This window comes from Ascidia mentula, chromosome 8 (assembly GCF_947561715.1).
Source record: "Ascidia mentula chromosome 8, kaAscMent1.1, whole genome shotgun sequence".
Classification (NCBI taxonomy): domain Eukaryota; kingdom Metazoa; phylum Chordata; class Ascidiacea; order Phlebobranchia; family Ascidiidae; genus Ascidia; species Ascidia mentula.
In genome coordinates, this window is record NC_138573.1 from 1,930,350 (window position 1) to 1,953,584 (window position 23,235).

General features: G+C 40.5%; 2 protein-coding genes across 2 annotated transcripts in view; one reads left to right on the forward strand and one right to left on the reverse strand.

Annotated features, from left to right (window-relative positions):
* Nucleotides 1–18,781, reverse strand: part of LOC145912394 (uncharacterized) — a 53,377-nt gene extending 34,596 nt beyond the window's left edge. Inside the window, exon 1 of the mRNA XM_082999850.1 lies at nt 18,768–18,781. The gene's annotated coding sequence lies outside the window, so the exon portion shown is untranslated. The remainder of the gene's footprint in view (nt 1–18,767) is intronic.
* LOC145912391 (uncharacterized) lies at nt 14,587–21,699 on the forward strand. Its single transcript, XM_082999844.1, has 11 exons — nt 14,587–14,710; nt 15,581–15,699; nt 15,897–15,947; nt 16,012–16,529; nt 16,926–17,031; nt 17,292–17,397; nt 17,901–18,069; nt 18,913–19,010; nt 20,218–20,279; nt 20,366–20,444; nt 20,825–21,699. The coding sequence occupies exons 2-11, from the start codon at nt 15,632–15,634 to the stop codon at nt 20,834–20,836; spliced, it is 1,269 nt and encodes a 422-aa protein (XP_082855970.1). The 5' UTR covers nt 14,587–14,710; nt 15,581–15,631; the 3' UTR covers nt 20,837–21,699.
* Nucleotides 21,700–23,235: the final 1,536 nt, after the last annotated feature.

A 23,235-nucleotide genomic window follows, 5' to 3' on the forward strand; every position in this document is an offset into this window, starting at 1 on the left:
CCATATTGTTGTCTTTGTGCAGCCGTAGGAATTGTTGTGTTTGCTTGTGTAAAACGATACGTGAATATTTGTGGTTGGTCGGTTGACACTTGACTGTGAGATTGATTAATTACAGCTCAAACTTTGCTGCAGCTATTTTTGGACCAAGGTACAATGGAGATGTAATTTCAGCATAAAAACTGTAAATCTTTGGCTTGCACCTGTTTTGTAGTGGCTGCAATTTTTCTGTTGACTTGTTTTGTAATATTTCTAAACCATTGTCTTTGTTTTTAACTTTAAAATCTGGTACAGGATTGTATTTATTAAAGCAACTTCCTTTGACAATTTGACTATTTTAAAAAAAGGTTTTAAATATGTAGGTTACGAATGTTTAAGAACTTGGTAAATGTGCAGCTGTGTAGCTTAGTTACAATTGTAAGTAATGTATTGTGTAGTTAAACATCCTGTTTGAATAAATACTACTGATTATACTGAATATAACTGCACATTTACATGTGCTACAAGTGTTTGCCATGATATTACTTGACATAGTTCCCAATTTTTGTTAGTTTGGAGTATTATTGGCAATACACAATTCTATTTTTAAAACATGTATATACAAAAGATATTACAAACCACAGTGACATAATTGCTTAGATATTATTTGTGTTTATGTAATGATAGCAATTATACCGCGACTGTGAAAACCACGAAAATGTTGATGCATCATTTAAGTTTCAATAAATCAGCCTATTTTTAAAGAGATTCTTTCTGTTATTTAGTGGCCCTATCAACTTTGGTTTTATGGTTGGTATTCATAAGATATCACTTGTCTTTGGACAATGTAACAACTGTGTTAATGAATGAATTTGACTGTTTGTGTACTTTAACATTTTCAACATACAAGTTTGAGAGATTTGTTTTAAGCAGGTTTTTACTCATAATATTTTTTGCACCTTTTCGTGCATGGTTTCAGCATGCCTACAGCTTTTAGGAAGTAAATTAAATCAATACTGTCTGGGCGTGATGTTTTAACAGGTATGTAAATTTTAATCAAGCTGTAAAAATGTTTTTCAGGATTGAATATTTGACTTGCAATTTGTAGTAAAAGCTTTCAAACTAATATCACATATCTATTGTGTTTTAAAATCAAATGACTTTTGACAAGAATTTGAAACATTTTTGTATTACATTTAGTTTGTAAAATATGCATGAATAATTTGCAACATAAATGATTTGGGTATTTAGCATGTTATCATATACAAGGAGGAAAGTTTGGTCTCACGTTTAGCATCGGTTCGTTGGATGCAGCTGCCGCACTAAGCAGCTGCTGTGTTAGTCGATGGTGGTGGTTGCAGCCTGCGTTATCGAGGCGTTCTACTCTACAAATGCTTCCTATTTGCCGTTTCCAATTACAAGGAAAGCCAGCTCGGAATTGTGCTGGCTTAAGCGAAAAAATGTGCAACGGCGTTGCTAATGCGACATTGCAACCTTTACGAACGTGGATTAATCGCATTTAAATGCGTCCAATCGTCGTTTTACCTATTGTGGCATCTATAAAAAGAAAACTGTTGTAATCCATTGTGTCTCGCGGTCTGGTGCTACATGATTGATATGAAATCTCCCAATTTTAGGAGATAGCTACAGAGGTTACAAGTAAATACTGCGCACAAATAACTGTATCACAGCTATACTATTCAATTACCTATATCTGGGTTGAGCAACCTTTAACACAGCGGGGCTGAATGCAACCAACCAGATTGGACTACCAGCCGTTTTTACTTATTGACAAACAAATTGATATTGCCATGTTCATTTCATTCATAAAATGTTTTCGGCAAACTGCTTCATTGAAACAAGGAGTAATTTCCCTGTGTTGGTTAATGTGAGATTCTAAATCAGTGTGAATCTATTTTTAGGACAATGGAAATAATGGTCATTATTGTGCAACAATCGATAAAACAATTTTCTCTCGCGTAATTTTGCCACATGCAAACTTACATAAATTGCAAGCAAAATGAATTAAAAATGAGTCGAATTTTTTGCAATTTAGGAACATAACTGACGGTTTTACATATCGTTAATACAAACAAGATAGCAAATACAATGGTAGAGAACTTCATACAGACGTTTCGATTGTTTTCTTCAATCATTTTCATGAAAATATTGGCTTTTTATTGCAATTTATTTTTAATTTATTGCGTATTTGACCCCTGGTCGAGCACTTTTTATTTAAGCTCATAAAAAATGTCAGCCTTTCTCGGGTCGCAGGTTCCCTGACCTATATGACACACTCGCACCATTATATCAATATTAATTACACATCATGCAAGAATTTGTTGGCATCACTGTAAAAATTTGCACAGTAATATTAAAATCAATACCACGAGTTCGTGACAATCCGATACTATTATTTCGGAACAAATATACCATAATAAAGTTTGGTTGAACCATTCGGACTTTTGCTTGCAATGGCGGTGCGCTTTTTTTCGTCATGTTTGTTTTAATGACGCTTTTTTATCGGCGTCTGGAGTAAATTATTGATGCGATTCCACAGTTGCAGTGTTGAATAGAAATTGTACTCGAACATGCATATAAAAAAGGGCGCGACTATTCGAAAGTTAGTTGGCAGCAGGAGCGTAAGACGGTTGCCAAAATTTTCGAAATGCACTTTCGTTGGTGACGTAATGGTTACGCAACTTTGTTACACGACCGGCACTAATGAACATCCATCAAGCTAGAAGTAAATGACTTTGTAGTTTCGTTAAAGGGCAAGGGACATAATTTTGTTTTATACGGACTAATGACATCCACCTCTACAACTATAAACGTCGTCGCAGACTTACAAAAATAAATGAGTTTTAGGTTAGTTTTGCTTGTGTATCATGGCCGCTGTGTGCTCCGACGCCTCCTATACGTTCCACCAAAGAACGTTTTAAAAGGATCGCGTTTCCGGCGTCCTCCATTGTGACGTCACTAGTACCGATTGTGTGCGCGAGAGGTTTGGCGTGTTGGCAAGGGGCGTTGACAGGGCGACAATTCTAAAAATATTTGCATACACGCGCACTTTGTGACGCCGTTTCTCCTGTTTCTCGGCGTTTGTTTTGTTGATTGGCCAAGTCAAAGCTATTGTGTTGCGATGCCCACTCATTCAGACACTTTGAATGTGGCTAAAAAAGTTACTTTTCATCTGAAAAGCGAAAACATTCTGGCGGATATAAGACATGATTGAGAATGCTTAAATTTGAATGTGTGTAATGTAACTTGGCCTCTATGCCTTTAGTGAGGCTAAAGAGACAATTCACCTGTGCTTCCTTGAATTTATCAGCCCTCAGGTCGTTGCATGCGCAAAACGAAAGTGTTTGTAGTCAGTTTGCATGAACCCGTGGACTTAAATGTTTGTTCTTTGGTTAATTTTTAACCCTACACAAGCGTGGAATGCTTGACATTTAGAATACGTTGAACAACATGCCACGGTCGCTTTTCGTGTTAAACTACTATGCGTTACGAATTGCTTATATTTTCTTTGTCTCAATTATCATTTATTTATTAAGTGGCACAAAAACGTCATTCAGATTGAGAGCCCACCCCACTCCTTAACAATTAATTGACAAGAATTCAAACTGTGTAGAAGTTGACCAAGCACAATAACGGTTATTCCGGATCTTCGTGTAATTCGGACAAATATTTAAGGTACAATTGATTTGTAAATACTGTATAACGGAGATGATGGACTACGGTCTACGTATGCGTACGTTAAAAAGTGGCAAGGAATCTTACTATCAGTTTGTTAAGAACTGTGTTAACCACCTTTCACCAAAATATTTGGGCAGCTTGTAGATATATAAATTTAAAATGTTCACAGACTCACCTGATACCGAAAATCTATGGTTGGAGAGTAGGTACTGTGCTGTGTATTCTAGACATCCGTGTTTACAGAATGTTTTCGCTTTGAAGTCGAAAGTCGTATCGAAAACCTATATGTTACCCGCGTCATTTCAAACCGCACGCCAACAATTAAAACACGTAAATCTTGCACTCCTTCCGTTTTGCGGTTTCAGCTGCGCAAGCTCCTTACTTCACGTTTCACGCATTGTCGTCGAAGTCCGGTAATTAACATTCCGAATGCCATGTTATTAAATCTTATAAACTTTCGCACTGGGTTCGTCAGATAGCTTGGTATAGGGCTTGGCTTAGTTTGGTTAATTTGCTGTAAGCTTGGTTCAATGGTGTGGTCAGTTGATGAACGGCTTTGTGAATTCGTATAGTAACGGCGCTTCACGTTTATCGTCTTAAATAAATCGTCGGTTCGTTACCGTCTGACTGGTGTAATTATGCGAAAGGATATTGAACTTTATTTCCTTTACCTAACTTGTACTTCAATAGATGGAGATACTGCTTTGTTTACGTAGCAACAACTTTCGCCAGTTGTTGTACGTCAGAGGTGGGCAACCGTTCGCATACAAAGAGATATTTTGTACTAAACTGTTATTTACATTGTTTCGTAAATTAGTTTACTGTCTCTATGAAGCTATAAAAGGGGCCAAAAGAACCCCTTCTGGCTCCAGAACCCTGGTTTACAGGTCTGGCGGTCTGTGGTATGAAGTGTTTCCCCGAAGAAAAACAACTGGGTTTCGGTGCTCTGTTGTCAAAAAATTTAGAAATAATATCACAAACCACACGCGTTGCTGTTTCATGGAACTTGTCCGTGAATACTAACTTTTCACGTGGAACTGAAAGACCACTTGACAAGTTCCTTCTCTAAATTTGAACGTGGTTGACGTGGACTTGACGCAAATACGTCGGTCGACACGTCATACACAGTAGTATCGCTAAGCGTAACATCGACGCCACAGAGTGACGTTAGTCATCGCTACAGCGGTCGAAACATGCGGGTATGGTGAATCATCGTCGTGATCACAGGAGGTACCAAGTTTACGTTAAATACCGTAGCATGCATGGGAGAAACGAAAGGAAAGCCCCAGTTATAATTTGTGTAGTAGTGTCGCCTTGTCCAGTAGTTTTTTGTAAAAGTGTTCAACTGTAAAAGTAAGGAAAGCTTGTGGAATTTTGTCTACAGCGAAAACGTGTAAGTGACACAGTATGTTGTATGTTTTCCATTCTGTCTGAACTGTCTGGTAAAAAGATGATTACTATGGACTTCAGCATGGTACAAATTTCAATGTAGTTAAAATATAGTAAGTAAGCCAAACTTTGCGTTCTGTTCTTTAGCAGGACTTGTTTGGTGTTACCGTTTTAAAATTGCTGTTCTCCGGCTACAGAAAAACAGAATCTTTGTTATGTAACAAGAAAGTGAGTTGGTCAAAAAAGTGAGATACGAATTTGTGGAGAAGACAGCGTAGTAGAGGCGCCATCCACATTGATGACTGATCCCGAAATTGTTGGTGGGATTCGTTACAGGCAGTTAGATGTGTCATGCGTGAAGAGACCACCGAGCTTGAAAGTGAAAACTCAAATTGCTGAGGGGGTGGCGGCAAAGCATGCGTTCGTCGACGAGATAACTTCCACTTGTAGTTGAGGTGTTTGGCGAGGGTGTAGATTTTAGTTCACATGTGGTGTTGTGTTGAATTGGAAGATTTTTTTTAAGTGCGGTTTGTTGGTTGGAAGATAAGTCAAGCGCAAGAGTGGTGTGTCATATGGTTATTGATTTAGAGTGTTCAACATACAAGCTGTCGGATTTACAAAACAATTTATGTTCATATTCCAAGAGGGAGGAAGGAATGGCTTTGGCGGGCTGACAAGAAATGGTAGTATAACTCAAACCTATATCGTATCCACAACATAAATGTCAAGCATAGTACGTGCTTATGAACTATTTACCGTAGAATAACGGCATGATTTTAGATAATTCGTTATGTAATCATTATACAAACTTGTTTTAAATGCCCTATCTATTTATAAACATGTGAGGACGGTTTTGATGCAACTAACTGTCAAATGCGTCGTTTCTATTACGCGGTCGTAACCCAACCTTAACCGCCGTAATCAGGGCGATGTCATTCACGTGCGAATGCCCAATGCGGGGAAATTTTAAGGTCGTTTGCCGGCTTTTGGGGCGTCAACTGCCGCTAATTGAGTGTCCTAGGGCTGATGTATACTCTCTCCTACACGCACCTGCCGGAAACCTAACAATATCTCACCGGGCGTTTGGCCCGGTTTGGCTCCCTCTCTTCCAGTTCCAACAACGTCTGACGCCGTGTGTAATGGCGGACGGGAATTGTGTTATTTCTATGTGTGTTCATGGATCAAATCGTATGTTTTCGCAACAAAAAGTTTGATTTGATGTAATTTAGAACCAAACAAGTTATTTACAGGCAAAACTACAAATGAAGGAAGTGTAGCGTCACCCAGTTCAGCAGCCAATAGGACGTGTTTGTGCGTGATTTTATCAAACATGGATGAATTTCAGAGTAGAATGGAAATTTTTTGTTTTGAAAATACTGTGACAAAAACAACAATTACTCATTATCAACAAAGCAGTTTTTAAATGACTTTTGCGTTTGCGCAAATATCCTTTATTGATTGTAGTGTTGCAGTTATGCAGTAAAATTAGGTGAGCGTGCAACAGTCCACACATATGGTAATGAATGCTGCGACAAAAGCGACGAGTGCCATTAAATGTGAATAATCTTGCCACTCTTCCGGGAGCTCGGGCGCTTTTGAAATCGATAAAAGCGACGGAAAAGTCGCATAGCCTCGAGGCAATATCAAACCTTTTCCGCCGAGACTTAAATTGCGTCGCGACGAAATGCGGCCGAACTGTCACCAAAAAACTATTGGGTTTGCGGTTGACGCAGCCAGTATTGTTGACAATAAAGCTCTGGCGCTAACACGATTGTGAAAGCCGCGAAAGTCTGAAATTCGAAGCGTTTCGTGGAACGTTTGACGCCACATTTCTTCAACGCTTGCTAGAGATACCTGCAACGCTAATGCGTCGAATGGCTGTGGGTTAATAAAGCGAAGCGCTTCATTGTTCAGTGTTCTAATTAGGACTTGCAGGACGAGTTTTGGTGTTGATTGTTTCAACCTGGTAGCATTTGCTAGAACAGCAATACAATGAAGCGCAGTGCTGTGTTACGTAAGTTGGTTCCGTGTTGTAATTATGCAGTTTCGATATTATCTTATGTCCACTTTTGTTTTGGGGATTATATCTTCAAAACTTTCTCGCTTTGATTGAAATATTTCGTCAGTTTTGTTTTCTGATTTTTTAAAATTTAGAATGAATGCAAATTTGTATGTTATTCAGCGTTGTGTCAGAAGATGACACCTGAATAGTATTCAAGATGTCATTTTGCTTTTCCCTCACGAAAGCGCAATTTCGTGTCAAAACGAAAGGAAATTTGATGTTTATTAAACAACGTTTACCGAAGACCCCACGAACAAAGCCGAAAGTGTACGAAAAATTCCAAAAGAAAATATTATTTCGCGTCGCCGTCGCAGTGCAAATGAAATGAGAATAGCACTGCGTAGTTTTGCTCGTTCGACCTGACCCACTTTTCACCGACCCTGCTGCAATCGCCGAGGAGGGGCCGGAGGCCGCGCACACGCACGGTTACGTCCGCACGCCTCGAGCGCACACACACACCCGCCAACCCCGTGTCGCCCGTCGATTTTGCCGGTACTTTAAATCTTGAGGCGTGGACAAGAGTTAGGGAGCGATAGGATGTTGGAAATAAGAAAGAATTGTCATGTGGAAGCGATTAGCTCGCAAGTGGGTCAGTGGGAGTGACTTTTGTTTGCAAATTAACTTCTGTCGATCATAGTTTATCCACCATTTCGATACTCAGTCAAAATTTTATGAATGGTATTGTTTGGAATTTTCAGTCTTGCCAACATTTCCTTTTTGAGAGTTAACCGTTTTGTTCCGCTCGGAACAACTGGATTCTTCTTGGAATAGATGGTTATTAGGTTGCAGCTAGTTAACGATGCGCCCCTCGCCAAAATGTCTTCCTCGTTTCCGCCCGTCGACACTGCATGTCCCTCCCGTTGTCACGTCACAGACTTTCTTTGTTCGCTCACAAAGTCGATTGTGACGGTGCAGGGCGGTGAAAGCTCCGCTCCGAGCGTTTGCAAACGAGTTTTTATCAGTCGTCAGCAAATAGTATATATGTGAGTTTTTAAAGAAAGCACATATATTGTTCCCAATAAACGTTGGGTCGTCGAGGTGAAGTGACGTTAAGTTTGTGTAAATGCCTGAAATCCTGTCTACAAAGGCTATTACTATGTATAGTTCGTTGAAGGGCAGACGTGATTCACAATCTGCAAGTTTTTTGAATTGTGCGACCGATTCAATTCAACTGTGTTAAGTGGGTTTGAAGTAAAGCACATACCAAGCTCCCAAGCGCGAACTTACGCTCGATAAAGATTGTATTCTGTAATAACGGTTACGCCGACCAGGCATTTTTGTGTGGGTCACTTACTGGCGTCGGTGACGATGCACAAAAGAAATTTGGTTCGCGGTGGGTGTTCGATTACTACGTCCCAGTGTGGTACCCGAACCGCAAACCCCCTTTCCTGTATTTCCATGCTGTTTAACTCGTCAGCCTGCAGACACCGTGCATTTTGGCGAAATGTCTCAGCTTATCTGTTTGGTAAATATGTAACTAATGCGCATAAGGGGCACGGGGTTAAAATGCCACTTTTCCCAAAGTTTGCACCGTTTTTTCTTAACCATGCAGCGCCTGAAAGAAAACCTTAAACTGGGAACGACGTTTCATGAATTGACGTGGATTTTCCCAGTGTGTGGAGCTTTTCAGTTAGTGTAGCCTCAATGATGTGATCCGCAATATAGAAAATAAAAAAAGATGTTTTGAGTTAAAACAATACCATGGCAACCAAAGCTTTTCCTAACTTATGGGACAATACTATGGTAAATAACACGTAACAATACCACGTTTTCTGTGTGCTGTCGTCCAAGAGTCACAACAAGCTGCACTGTTGAGACCTATTGTCGAAACAGCGGCCATCTGTATGCATCTCACAGGAATCGTTTTATTGGCTCCACTTGCATATAAATATATACCACGTTTATGTTACAGTCACAAGTTTGCTGCAAGTTTGTAACCATTTACCAAATAAACCTGTTGATGTGGCTAGCTAGGGTTAGGGATGAGGTTTGTTTGTTTTAAATGGAATGAATTTTTGCTATATTTTTCTGAAGACCTATGAAAAATAACCAAAAAATGACATAAATGTTTTCATTGATGAGGTGCACACATCGGTCGAATGGTTGTTTCTTTTCGCTTCATTTTATTTTGAACAATGACTAATTGGCTCCTGAAGCTTATTTGCATCATTACTACTCCTTGCAAAAAACCCTCAATTTCCTGGGTTTATTGAATCGTTGTTAAGAATAGATGACCAAGGCCAGTAACACGATCACGGTTGTATGTCGTCTGTTATTTTTACGAGTTCTCCGTCAGCAGAATGTTAATCTGCTTCGTGCGACAAAGTGGTCCAACTTTTCCGTCACGCGTGTCAAAACTTGAGTAATTGGACGCCACAGCGTTATTGTTTGGGCAGAGTCGTGTTGTCAGAAACGCGCTTCCAACACCAGCGCTGCCAGTTAAAATAAATTTGAGCTTTGGTCATGTAAAAAGAGCACACTACATTTGCACTGGTCTGTGGTTTTATTTTGTTCGTATGTAATGCTGTCGGCCCCAGTCATTAAACCCAGACACTTGTATTCAAATCGCGTGCCAACAGTTTTGTTCCAGCACACACGTGATGTACGCTTACGCCCATTTTTATGATGTCACAATGGACTCGCAGGCACAGCCCTACGGGAAGTATTTGTTCGTCGGCAATTAAAAACCACACAAACTTGAACTGCCAATGACTTATTGACCTTCAGGTGACCTTGACATATATCACGTTATACTCATTCATCCGTGTCAACAATTCAGCCCGAAGTCGACAGAAACGATTTTTTCTTCGACCAAAATAGGTAATATTGGTTCAGTATTGGGTTGTCTGGCTTTGTCAAGGAGGGCTACGTCATCGTTTGTTTGTGGCCATTAACAGAATTGCGAATACAGAAAACTGAAAATTGTAAAATCAACAAATAAACACCAGAAGCTGGAAAAATCTTAAATGCTTTGTTTTAATCCAGCCTAAACAAAAAATGGTTTCGAATAAGAAACCGAATGCTGAGATAATGTCAAATGCTGGAGTCATAGCCGTGTTGCCACGAAATTGTTCATTACATTTGCGTTGTTGTTCAGAAAGTGTTGGAGTGTAGGTTTACGATTAAATTGGAAATTTACAAACTGTTGTCAACGGCTAGAATCGGTTTCTTGTTTCTTTTATTTTTCAACAAGTATACTCAGTGTATATGTTATCATATGGCAAACGTTATTGTGCACGAGGAGGTGACCTTTATAAACTGGGCACTCTTATCCTGTTCCTTATGGTAATAATGCCTTTATAGTGATCTGCATTTTTCTTTAATTTTCTTGTTTGTTATTGCTGTATGTAAACTAAATTTTTTTGACAATTCAAAACACAATTGTGGACTCAACATCTAGGCTATTATTTATTTTTGATGTTTGCACTAAACTGCCAACTAACATCCGGTAGTTTATAATAGTGGTCTGCCGCACGTTAGCAGTTGGGATTTAGAGTTGAGTTTAATGGCGTTTCCTTGTAGCTGCTTCAACGCCAGTGGCTGTTGGGCCCATCTGTTGAAAAGCGGACAGCTGATCAAATATGTACATTTCTGTTATAATCTAACGCCACTCTTGCTGCTAGTTCCTGTAGCTGAATACCGTTGAGATGACAGTCTTAATTTTTAACAACCGAAACCTGATCATGCGTAAATGTTTTAGCGACAAAACTAAAATCAAATGCAACACTTCTGATTGTCAGGTGTCACCAAATCGCGGTTTAGCCTCATAGCATGACTGTATAATTAGGTTTGTATATTCGGCGTACAGAACAAACACAGCGGGAGTACGAGCTACTGCTGCATACAGAGAATAATTTGTGTAACAGAAAAACTAATTTCGTTCATTACTGCTTCTGTGCATCCAATATCGTGAACTGAACTGTGCCATAGACTAGGAACGAGAATTTAGTTTTAATTTTGCCGATTTTAGGCGCGTGCTTTACCGTGAACTTGTCTCCCGATCTTTGCGATATTTGAAAGCTTAAGAGACCGTCGTAATGTAAACGGACCATTGACTTCGTCGAAACAACCTTTGTAATTTACCTATGAGAACAATTCGACCCATAATGAGCAACCCCCCCTCTGGTGCACCGTAATGAGAGCTTAATTGCGAAACTACGGATTCTCGGAATGCTATTCCACTTAATAGGATATAAGGCGACTGTGAAGACGAAGTAGCATTCTTTCGGGGCAGTAATATGGCACTACATGGATTGCACTTTGACAGTATACACACTTTCAACATCTCCAGTAATTGTTCGTGAAGGTTGAGCGCCAACGAAGTCCCGCTTCACGAAGTTTTTTCGGGGGTGAAAGGTTTTGCTTTTCTTTGAAACGCCAATCACGTGAATGCTGTTTTCGAAAAGTTGATTTTCGTTCTGTGTTTTAAGCATCAAGAATAAAAAAATAACGGCCAATAGAAAGGGTTCCGTCGCTAGCGCGGTCCAGACACGCCGGGACCGCTTACTCGGATCGCGCCCTCTTTTTGTGACGTCATAAAGAACGGGGTGCGCGTGTGTGCGGAACTCGTGCACGCGTGACGTTTCTCTCTTTCCTGCTAGCGCTTTCGCGTTTTTACACTGCCAGATGGCGACGCCGCACGATTTAATGCCGCCGCGCATGAATATGTGAAGTACGAGTGTTTGTAGCGACGCTGCCACCGGCCCAGGTGCATTAGGAAATCTTTCCTGGTGTGTTTTAATTTGTACACAAAAAGCTGCGTTAGGTATTTGGTGAAGAAGCTGCGGTCGTTACCGCACAACAACTGTACGAAGGTGTGTTGAGCCTTCGCCAAATCGAATGGCCTTTTGTGTCAGTTAGTACAGTGATAGCGCGGAGGCTTTTTCCCGAATTTATTGCTTTAACGTAAGCGTGTATTGTGTAAAGTGACCGAATACATAAAATGATAGATGTTTTCAGTGTGTCGATCGGTTGAAACGGTTTTGCGCGAGTTTTAACGTACGTTTGTGGCTCTTCCAAAATGGCGTTTTCTCTTTACAACATTAGTCATGTTGAAAGAATGCCAACACCGACGGTTCGCTTGCGCAGCGATGACAGTAAGTGGACAAATTTGAGCAAAATATATCTGCTTTTTTTCCAGTATGGGCAAGTAATTGTGTTTTAACCTCATCGTGCGTCACCCCTCATTGAAAGTCTCGAGAAGTCGCTTTTTTTATTGAATGAAAACTGTCCCCTAATTTGACTTGCCAGATGGAACCTGACGTATGGACAAAAGCGGGCGCCCCGTCCAGATCAAAGTTTCCATTCGTTTGTTTACGTTTCGCGTCTTCGCGGGCGTTTAAATTCCACCTTTCCGCTGTGAAATCATCGGTAAATTGCGTCACCCGCCGAACCGCTGAACAAAAACGCCGCGAAAATGGCAGAACTTCATGGCAAACCGCGCCCACGAAATTCGATTGAGAAAAGCACAAAGTGCGATGTGGGGACTAGGTTATCAAATTCGCCGTACAATTATGCGATTTTCCGTGTACAAACTTGTTTCTTTTCCGCCAGATATTAAAAAAACTGTTGCAATTTGCCTAAAGGTAGCTATTTCAGTTGAATTACTAGCGTGAGGTTGTGTAAAAGATGCGTTAAATTTTGTTGCGTTTGCTTCTTTTCTTATAAGAGACATCTGTGCGTTTTTTTTTTCATTTCAATTTTTGACAAAACGTCTCTCAGAACCAGTTGCGCAATTTGATAAAACGAAATTGTTATAAAATCGGACTATTAGAGTAATATACTCCACTGATGGCCATAAGAAACACTGGAAGGACTCAATTTATAATAACTCGGTATGTTCGTGTACGTTTGGGATTTTTGGAGTCTGTGTCATATTTACTGTTGCTTAAACTCACTAAGACGGTTGGCGTCTACGCTGCGTGTGTCCACAGACAACTCTGCGGAAAGCTGGAAACCAGTTGGAAAACACAACACCTTACGCGGCTGTTTTTTACTTTCTATCAAGGAAAGTAGTTGATTGTGTTGCTGTTGCTGCCAGGCATGTTGTGTTTTGATTAATCTGTTCTTCTGGCAAAATTAAACGTAATTTTTATTTACCGTCGTTTCGCCTGCCATTTAACCAGGCTTCATCAGGGTAATGGTGCATACAGCACACAACCAAGCAGCAGCACATCGGTGAATAAAAGTTACGTTTAATTGTGCCGCAAGAACAGATGAGTTAAACTAGTTTGTTTCCACTTTTGTAGTAACGTTGTCTTCCATCGTGGTCGAGCAAAAAACATTGAAACTCAACGAAAAACAAAAAGATTTTCTCTTGCAGTTTCGTGGGTTTGTTGATGACGTCAAGACCAACTTGGGCAACGTTTTCTGCGCACGGTGCGTTTCGCCAGCTTCCACAGTTGCTTGGGACAGGTAATGTTGTGGCCGCCACTCCCGTCGGTCAAAAGGTCGCACTTAAATATAGAACTCCTTCGCTCCGTATTGAACTGCGCACGAGAACGACCGGCCAGCGCGATTTTTTATTGCATTCGCCGTTTCCGACTTCACGCCGGGCCTTCGGAACGTTTGTTTTTGCGATTATGACGTCACAATGGTTCTCCTGCGTCACGTGATCGCCAGGAAGCCGGTTTGTCGTTTTCGTATTGAGGAAGCCTCAGTATGATAACGACGACACACGCGCGCTTGTGTGTGTACGGGTGGGCGTGTTTTACACGTTTTAAATTATCAGAGATTGTGTTGAGGTATATGCGTTCATTGTTGTTGGAGACGTAACCTCAAGTGAAGGCGTCGAAATTGTTCGTGGCATTTTTTTAAGTGAACGCTTTTGGAAGGATGGCAAAATCATGTTTGTTGTTCGAAACGCTTTGCTGTGCGGCAAGGTTTGCTTGGTTCGTTTGGCGGATCAAAGTAAGCCATCAACAAACCTGCGTCGGTTTTGAAGACGGGTTTTGGTTAGGTTCTTAGAGATGGAGCCACAAAAAGTTAGGTTTTGGAGACCTCCTGGAGAAACTTGTTGTTTAGCCAACAAACTTGTGGTACTTTCGATGTGTGGTTCAAGTGCTGTTTTATAATAGTAGTTTTCTGTTAATGGAGTTATTACATCGAACAAGCGTTTGTATTTGCAACCACGCAATGAGGAAATTACTAATTAGTGAGTCGTTCAGCACACAATTTATGTATTTCAAAACACACAACAGTGTGGTTTGCTTTTCTGTAGTAAAGCAATGTAAAAGAAACATTTCCGATTGCGTTGCAGCTATTAAGTCTCCCAGAGAGCAGCTGTTTGAAGTTTAAATGGCAGACGTTCGTTTTCGGCACGTTTCATCTCCGGTGCGACAGCTGGAGCGTGACGTCCTTTAATTGGTTGAATTTGCCACGTGGTTGCGGCGTAGCGGATTCTTTGTTCGATTCGGCATGTGTGTCTGTGGTTGTTTAAAATCGTTTCTTGTTTAACAATGTTCAATTTTTCTGTTTTGCAGGATCAGGATCTGTTAATTTATTACTATTTATTTGCTTCTGCCTAATTATTACTAGGCACGATGGGAATGTAGTTCGTTGCTTTCGCTGCCAAGTGATTCTAAGGTGAGACGAACTGCTTTTTCAATTTCTCTGAAAAACCGGTATTTCAAGATGCTCATTGTTCGCCGAAAACCTTCCTGACAACCCGACAATTTTCAATTTGCCTACAACAACCCAGCAAACTATTTGCTTGCATATTTGCACACACCGCTGGTGACTTTTTCGAAACCCTACTTCCCCCATGTCGGTAAAGTTTCCAAAATTTTCGCTTTGAAAAAACGTCACTTTTGCCATCAGGTTGTTTGGAAACTTGGTAGTTTCGCGTCGAACGTCAATGAGTGAATTATGAGGTCACTGAGGCTAATTTTTGTTCCGCGTATGACGCATAATCGGTGCGGAGTGCGATACCAGACGCAAGCCTTTCTCCTTTGAACTTTCGGGAAGTTTTGATTCGGTTTATGCATCCATCGTTGTCATGTGCGATAGCGATAAGTTACCGAACGTTACAAAATATAAGCCCTGGGTTATGTCAGCCACGCATAATGCAGTTTATAGCAGTATCTGGCCGGAGAACTAAGTTAGATCAGTGTCCCTAACCTAATGGACTCAGGACCGATTTAACGTGATATTAATAGTAATATTTTCAGGAAAATGTGACAGATAAACACTGTGCAAATAAATAAGATGCAACTTTTTATTACGCTGTGTAAGAGTAAGTCTTGCCAAAGACTAATCCAACCGCTATTGCTGGCTGGATTTGGTTTACAATCTGCTTTCGTGAGTGCGTGCATAAGCGTGTGACATCTTTAGATTAAGGTCGAGAATACGTTTTCCTGTACAGACCGTTTAAATATGCCTTCGGGACTGTGATGGTTGCGGTTGACATTCGGGTTTAATGTCGTTTGTAAGTGATTGATAAAACTTTTTTTTTAGGTTAGAAACAAACTTCTTATCCAACTGTGATTGTTCGAATTATGTGAGATTATGGCGGAGGTGACACAACGCAAAGTAAGGTACAGAGACATGGAAAGAACAAGCTTGTCCAGAAAGAGGTACGAAAGTGTAATAAAAGTACTAATGACTTACTGCCAGAGGAATGGTTTACAATTTACCAGATACTTAATGTAGAAAAAAAAAATATTTAACCAAAACAGTGCAGTCTTGACTTTCAACATTTACATTATGATGATAATGTTATTAGTTGTCTTTCAGCACACCCGCCATGATAGCAATGATCTTTGCTTTTCAGATTCCAAAAGAAGAAATTTCACAGCACCCAGGGTGTCTCTATGAAAAGCAGGTGCATTACCATGGCGCATAAATAAACCCCTGTGGAATAAATTAATCAAACCTAAAAATTTCAGGCAACAAGCCAACCTATCGGTGTACACCACCCAAACCTCTACCTCAACCCCAATCAACTATGCCGGTCACAATACCTCTTTTGTTACCATGGCAACCTCCCCCACCGTCACCGCGACAAAGTCGATGGTGTCAAGTCCCATGTGCCTAAGCCAGTTGAGCAAGCAAGCGGAGAGCTCGGCTCTATGCAACGTCCGACTGTCTGAGGACCAAAGGAGAACCTCCGAGTACCAGTGCACAAGTCCCAGCCCTGGCAACCAACTTCCATTGCTTCGTATGCCAAAACATGATGCCACTAGTGATGAAGATGTGGAGATGATTGCCGACAGTCCTGACTCTGGATTTGAGTCAACCACCACAAGCAGTGGCTCAGTTGTGGATTTTGATGAGAGCTCGTCGAAGTCAGATAGTTTTGATGAACTCAAGGTCTCAAGGCCACATTCTGTGAACTTTGACCTGAGCGAGAATCGTTTATGCCTTATCCCTCCACCCAAAGCAGAGCCAACACCTACAAAGAAAGGTAAAATCAATATGTACTCTCTTTCCGCTTGTGTCATCATTGAAATTTTATGAAATATTTTTCTATAGTGGTATGGAGATATTTTATGCTAATGCAATTTGAATGCCTGTTTTTTTTTAATATGAACTTCTGTTTGTAAATCATATATTAAGCAACTGTTTTTTCAAACCTTTAGCTCACACATATTTGTGATATAAAAAAAGCAACACACATATATCCAACCTCACTTACAAAGAGTGATTGACGGTCAGCCTCAATGCGATCTTTTCTTTTGAAATATCGCATAAATATTAATTTTTCCTAAATGCCATCGTCAGTTTCTGGACTAAAAAGAATAAACACAATCAGAAGCAAAGTTCAATGTTAACTCCTATGTATAAAAATGTATATGTTCAGTGATAAAACATGTATGCCAATGGGAGGAATGCATGCAGCAATTCCCAACTTCATGCGAGTTACACCTCCACTTGACTGACCATCATGTTAATTCAACTACAACCAGGTAATGATTTGTCATGTTGCAAAATGTGTATATCAGTACCATGTGTTTATTGACATTTAATATATGAGCACTATTACTGTAAACTCTCTTGCATAAGTTTTACATTTGGAAAATAGTAATTTACTGATTAGCGTAGCACTAATGCAAACATGTCAAACACTAAACTGTTTATGAAACATTAATGATAATATACTCCCCAAAAAGTATTTTGCACCTGGGAGTTTGTGCATTTTGTAACACACGTTTTCTGTGTTGAACAGTTTTTGCTGCATGTGGACTGGTTGTAAAGTTTACAACAAAACCACAAGAAACCTGTCCTGCCTCGAGCAGCATATTCGTATTCATAGTGGAGTGAAAAGATTTCAGGTAAGTCTGATAGCATCTGGAACTTGATCCTGAATGTTTACTGATATTTATTTTCTGCCTGTTACCAAATAGAAATTCAAGACTTTAGAAAAGCATTTTAATTTGAAGTCTCATGAAATAGGAGTTTTTTTTAAATATTATTATTTTTGATTTATAATGAAATTTTTACTTTGGGTGTCTATCAGTTAACATTTGGTATCGGTCGAAAAGGTTTGTGCTGTTGATAGCCATTAAGGGAGGTGGGGAAGTTAATTTGAACAGGCTAATTTGTAAAGTCTTGCAGTGACGGTGTATCTGAACATGAGTGGCTTATTTTTGCAAGAAAAATTTTGAATTAGAGCTGCCAGGCATGGCAATCATATATCCTCTGGCAAACTAACTACGTTTTCTCAATAACGTTTTATGTCTTATCTCAGTGAAAGTGTATCGTATAACGAAACCTAGATTAGAATAAAATAATTTTGCCAGAAAACTCCGATGTGAACTCCCTGGTTACTTTTCAGTGCTTGTTGGAAGGCTGTGACGCAAGTTTCAGCTCGCAACAGGGCCTTGCTCGTCACGTGCCATCACACTTCAGCGAGTTTAACATCCCAAAAGCCAAGTTGTCGTCGCACGGCGAAAGAAGATTTCTGGTGAAACGACGGCGAATCAAGGACAAGAAAAAAGCCCTAGGTACTGCGATTATTTTTAACAGCAGTTGTTACGTAAATAGCCAAGCGTGATTAATAAATGGCACTTCCCATTTAGACATCTCGCTCTGCGTGATGTCATTTAGTCGATATAGCAAGTCCGACTTTGCCGATCATTTGTTATTTTTAACCAGTACGCACTGTGACGCAACAAACGTGCTCGCGCGTGTTCTTTGTCGAGGTCTGGCGGGAGTAAAAAGCCATGGGATTTAAATAGGATTTATCGCCGGCCAACGTTTACCTCACAGTTGCCTTGAATCTCTCTGTGACGTAATAATCGAATACAATTATGCTACATCACGAGGTTTTTTGTTTGGCTCTGTTAATGCTTCATATGAACTTGTTTAAATGGATGATTGTTAGTGCAGGTAAATACAAGGATGTTTGTTATATAACTGCTGTATATTTTTTTCAATTAACCTGTTCTTCTGGCACAATAAAACATACATTTTTTTTTCAACATTACCCTAATGAAGGGTAGTTGAAAAACAGCTCAAACGTCTTGAATAAAAGTACGTTTAATTGTGCCAACAGGACAGATTAATTGAAATACAATATGCCTGGCAACAATATAACAACTGCTTTGTCACCTACTTTGGGCAAATGCCCTTATCAACGTCATAACGGAGCAACTAAAGTTCATAATTAACGATACCAAGTAAATAATAACACTGACAGCAATTTTGCCCTGTCGCATAATTAAGGTTTGTACAGTCTACCTGATACTTTCAGAAGCTTTATGGTGTTGAGTTTTGCATATTAGAGGTTAATTTGAATAATTTAGTGTTGCGTGCTGTAATTAATTGCTATACTTTCTGCCTTCCAGCCAATGTACATGATTTCTTGGACCAACGAACCGTCGATACACTTTTGACGTCACTCGTGCAGCGCGAACGAATGACATCACCGGATGCTACGTCACAGGTATTGTTTGGGCTGCTTTCGTTTTTAGTGAAGTTATGCAGCGGTCAATTATTTGTTGGTTTGTTTAAACTTTATTAATTAAGAAACATAAATTGTTGAAATTAGGCAAAAAATTGCAGTCTGGGCTTAATTCAAAAAACGTTATCCCGCAGTAGCATGCCAGTAATTATGTTTGCCAAAACATGCCACGGTTTGTTGCGCCTAATCGCCGTGTGGTACTGAAACTCCAGCCGCGGGAATGGTTTATGGATTTAGAAGCAGGATTTGATAGTTTAAGTGGGATTTCGCGCTCGTTGTGCCCGCTTGCTCATGGCGTTGGCTCGTTATTCGGTTTTGCGTAACTTCAAGTGACTTTCGGCACTGCAGAGCATTGGCGGGGAAGTGTTTTTACTAAGGTTTGCCCTTTGACCTTCAAATCGCTGCCCTTTGGCCAAACATTCAAAACACGAAGCTCGTTCCACGGTACCAGGAACGATTGGTTGACCCACTTGCGAGATAAAGCGGCACTCACTGTGACGTCATAAACCGATCGCGCGATATGGAAACCAACAATAAATCCGTCGCTTGGAGACTTCAGCAAGGCGCGGTTTTGCTATGTTGCGTAGCAATATGTAAATTGTTACGTTATAATAACAGATGTGCGGCTGTTTGTGGCTGCTTGCATGAAAAATTGCCAAGTATTTTTAACGTTTTTATTCAAATAAGCCTTGTTGAACAACACCAAGAAGTTGTTTTTAAGTTTGTGTTTGTAAATGAGCTGATGGTTGCGTGTGTTCGTATATCATATATTCGTAAGATCGAATCCTGCATTGAATTATTCGTTTCAAACAAAACAATTGCGATTGTGCGTTTAAGATCCTGAATGAAATTATTACGTGTTTCTACCAAATGACAGTGTTTAATATTTCGTTGTACCGAATTTCGATGCTCTCTTAGCTGTCATTAAACCACGGTTGGCCAATATCCATGCATTTTCCACTTGATAAAAACTCAAATACAATTGTCCTTTTTGTGCATATTGTTATTCTCCATTGTGACGTGGTTTACATTGTCCTTGCCATTGTGGCGCAATTGTTAGCATTCACATTCACGTAAAGCACGCCAAGTGTAGTTCTGTCGACGTAAACTTACTCATACAAGAAGTATGTAAAGCAAGCGGCCCAAGGCGACACGTTGTTCTGTTGTGTAACACTTTGTTTTGTTCCAGATTCAGTGCAGGCGACGCGATGCATCGGGTCTTCTGTGGCATTTGGGCGAACCTGACCTTACGTAAGTTTTGGACCGCATTTGGCCGCGGGCGACTTGCCTCCGATTTTTGCGTAAATAAACTAAAAATTGTGACCGCTCGTTTGCAGGTGGAAGGAGGTGGATCTTAGGAAAGACGGACCGCGACTTTTCTTCGCATCTCCGCGACCCAGAGGCCGAAAGTTGAAGGTAAAAAAACGTCTTGTTGTTATAAAACACAAATATGAAACATGAGAAGGCGTGTTTTTATGGCTTTTACGTGGAGTCAAACGTTTGTAACTTGCAATCATGGAGCAAACAGAATCAAATTTACCGCCATGAAAATTTATTTTTGTTTAGATCGGGAGATTAAATGGTAGCATAAAACCTATCTGTGCATATTTACGTAGCATCTAATTAAAATCACTAATATTAAGGTTCACTACCATCTGCTACCAATGTCAATATGCAATACATCATACTATCCTTTACTGTTGTGCGTTGACTTGAATTAACAATCCCCAGTACGAAAAACTTGATGTAAGGAGCTTCTTTCATTTTCAAGTCTTGTAACAAACTTTTTGGTGCAGCCGAAGGCTTGAGTTCACGACGTTGCTCTGACGCCACCCAGCGGACGTAGCAGTTTCTTCGACGATCCCGCTAAGCGGCGCGCTCCTTTTTACTTTTGTATTTTCGTTGTCCTCCAAAAACCCATCTAGTGAAAATTTAGCCAAATTCGTCACAGTAGCCCAATTGTTTCGTAGCAATGTACAAACAAAGCGATTCACTATGCATTGTCGTGTCCAACCAAATGGCCGTTAGTCATCATTTAACCGCCGACTCATAGAAAAATGTCGCAGTTATATTTTTTCCAGTCGTTTTGTCCAACTTTATTCGTGTAGTTGTAGCGAAGTCGCCGTTTTGTGAACAAAAATTCACCTGAATTCTGGAGAAATTAAAAGCTATTGCGCAATGCCTAAAACCCAACGTAGTTTGTGATCTCCTATCCAATAAGCCTCACCACTAGAACAGTTTAACGTGGGACACGTTTGCCGTGAATTCAAATACTGTGGCCTAATTTATATTTCCGGTAGTGCCGCTTTGGGGGAAATATTCAGCTGTGCTTTCTGTGTTTAATCGTTAAACCACAGCGCGGACCGATAACTTAACAAATCGCCGTTACATTCCGCTGCGGTCTTAAGCGTGTTCATGCGACTTCCTTCTTTCCTCCGTATTTTTATACTTCCCGTGGTTGCTGTTATACTTGGTCTGTGGCGTATCTTCTTCGCTCATTCGTTGCCGTTTCGTTTGTTCGTTTTCACCGCGCCTAAAGTACTGATTTCTCTGTGGATTGTGACGTCATTGAGTTGTTTGTGAAAGTCGCTGCTTTTCTGTGTCGTCACACTCTCTTTGTGTCTCGTGTAGATTTTTGATGACTTTCGAAATAAACACCCCGGAAACTGCATTCACTTCAATTTCACTTGGAGATTGTGAAAGGTTCGTCAGCAGGGGTGCACAAAAATTTGCCCACAATAAAAGTATTTCCTCTTCATTAGAATACATTTTTGTGCCTTGCTATATATTGGTTTTCGCCTCTTAAGTGATCCACGATGTGCTGTGCTAAATTGGCCTGGTTGCTCCACAGACCAGTTGAGAAACCAATGTAACAAACTCTTGCTCTTGAGATCGAGGGTTCAAATCTCACCGGGAGCGATCTTTCATATCATCTTCAAATCACCAGAAAGTGACTTTGATCCAGCAAAACCGCAACTGCGGTGTAATTGCATATTAAAATCGATAAGTGACAGTTCAGGCCTTCGAAATCTTCCTGTCCAAGCATACGAAAAAGCATTGTTTCTCCATTACTTTAGGAATACAGAATGGAGATTATCCACCTGCGTACTTCCGCAAAACCGCACAAACGGAAAGGAAACGCCATAACTCTTGTTAAAGCCGAGGCCATTTGGTGACGTCACAACCACCCACTTCCAGGGCGCCGTTATTAGTTCGACTCGTTTGTTCGACAATTGATAGATTTGTCAACTGTCTTTATGATTCGCTCTCAACTTAATCTCGCTGAAGGGAAGCTTCAAAAGTGTTCAAGCGCCGAATTAAAATACTACAGGAACGTCGACATATTATTCATCTTGTGCCGCGCGCCTGTCACGTCATCTTCAAGCCGGGAAGGGTCGAATGGCCACATATAGAAGGCTGCTTGGCGTGGCATTTAAGGTAAGGAAGTAGCAATGTGGGCTTCCGTTAGCTGCTGGCGCCAAGAGAAATAAACAAAGACAGGAGGGGAGAGTCAAACAGCACATCCCAACCACATCTGCGGTTATTTTATTAGGCGCTGAAGGAAAGCGCGCGCCATTATAAATGCGAGTGTGCGTTGGTGTGCGTATATCAGGATGGAGAGTGCGTTTACAGCTAGGACTTGGGCCAATAAGGGCCACTTTAGTCGACTTCCAGCTGAGTTGTTCTCTGAAAAAACATGTCCAAACAGCAGCTGGCTTAAAATCAAAGCTTGGAGGTCAGGCTAAATGTGTACGCCAGGCATAAACAGAGCATGACAACCATTCAATTGGCGTTGAGACGACCTTGAATGAGCAGCGCTCAATAATTGAATACTGACGTGAAAATCTTGTGAAAACAAATCGTGTCGAACACGACGTTTTGTGGCTTGGGATATTTAGGTTGGGCAATTTTGCACGATCAGTGTTTAAAAGCAGAAACTGTACTTGTACTTATTATCCCCCGCTGGGGTGTAAGTGTATAACTTGACAAGTCGACGGTCGTAGAATAGGAAAGTGTAGATTGCTGGTATAAAAAGTTAGTTACATTCTGGGATTGACTTTGGTTGTCCGGAGACTTCAAATTGACAGAATTGCAGATCTTGTTCGTGGTCGTAAATTTACTGAAAATCTGTAAGTCTTGTTCAGATGTTCTCGTATCAATATAGCAAGATACGTGCCTTTGAGCTACAACTGTTATTGCTTTAAAT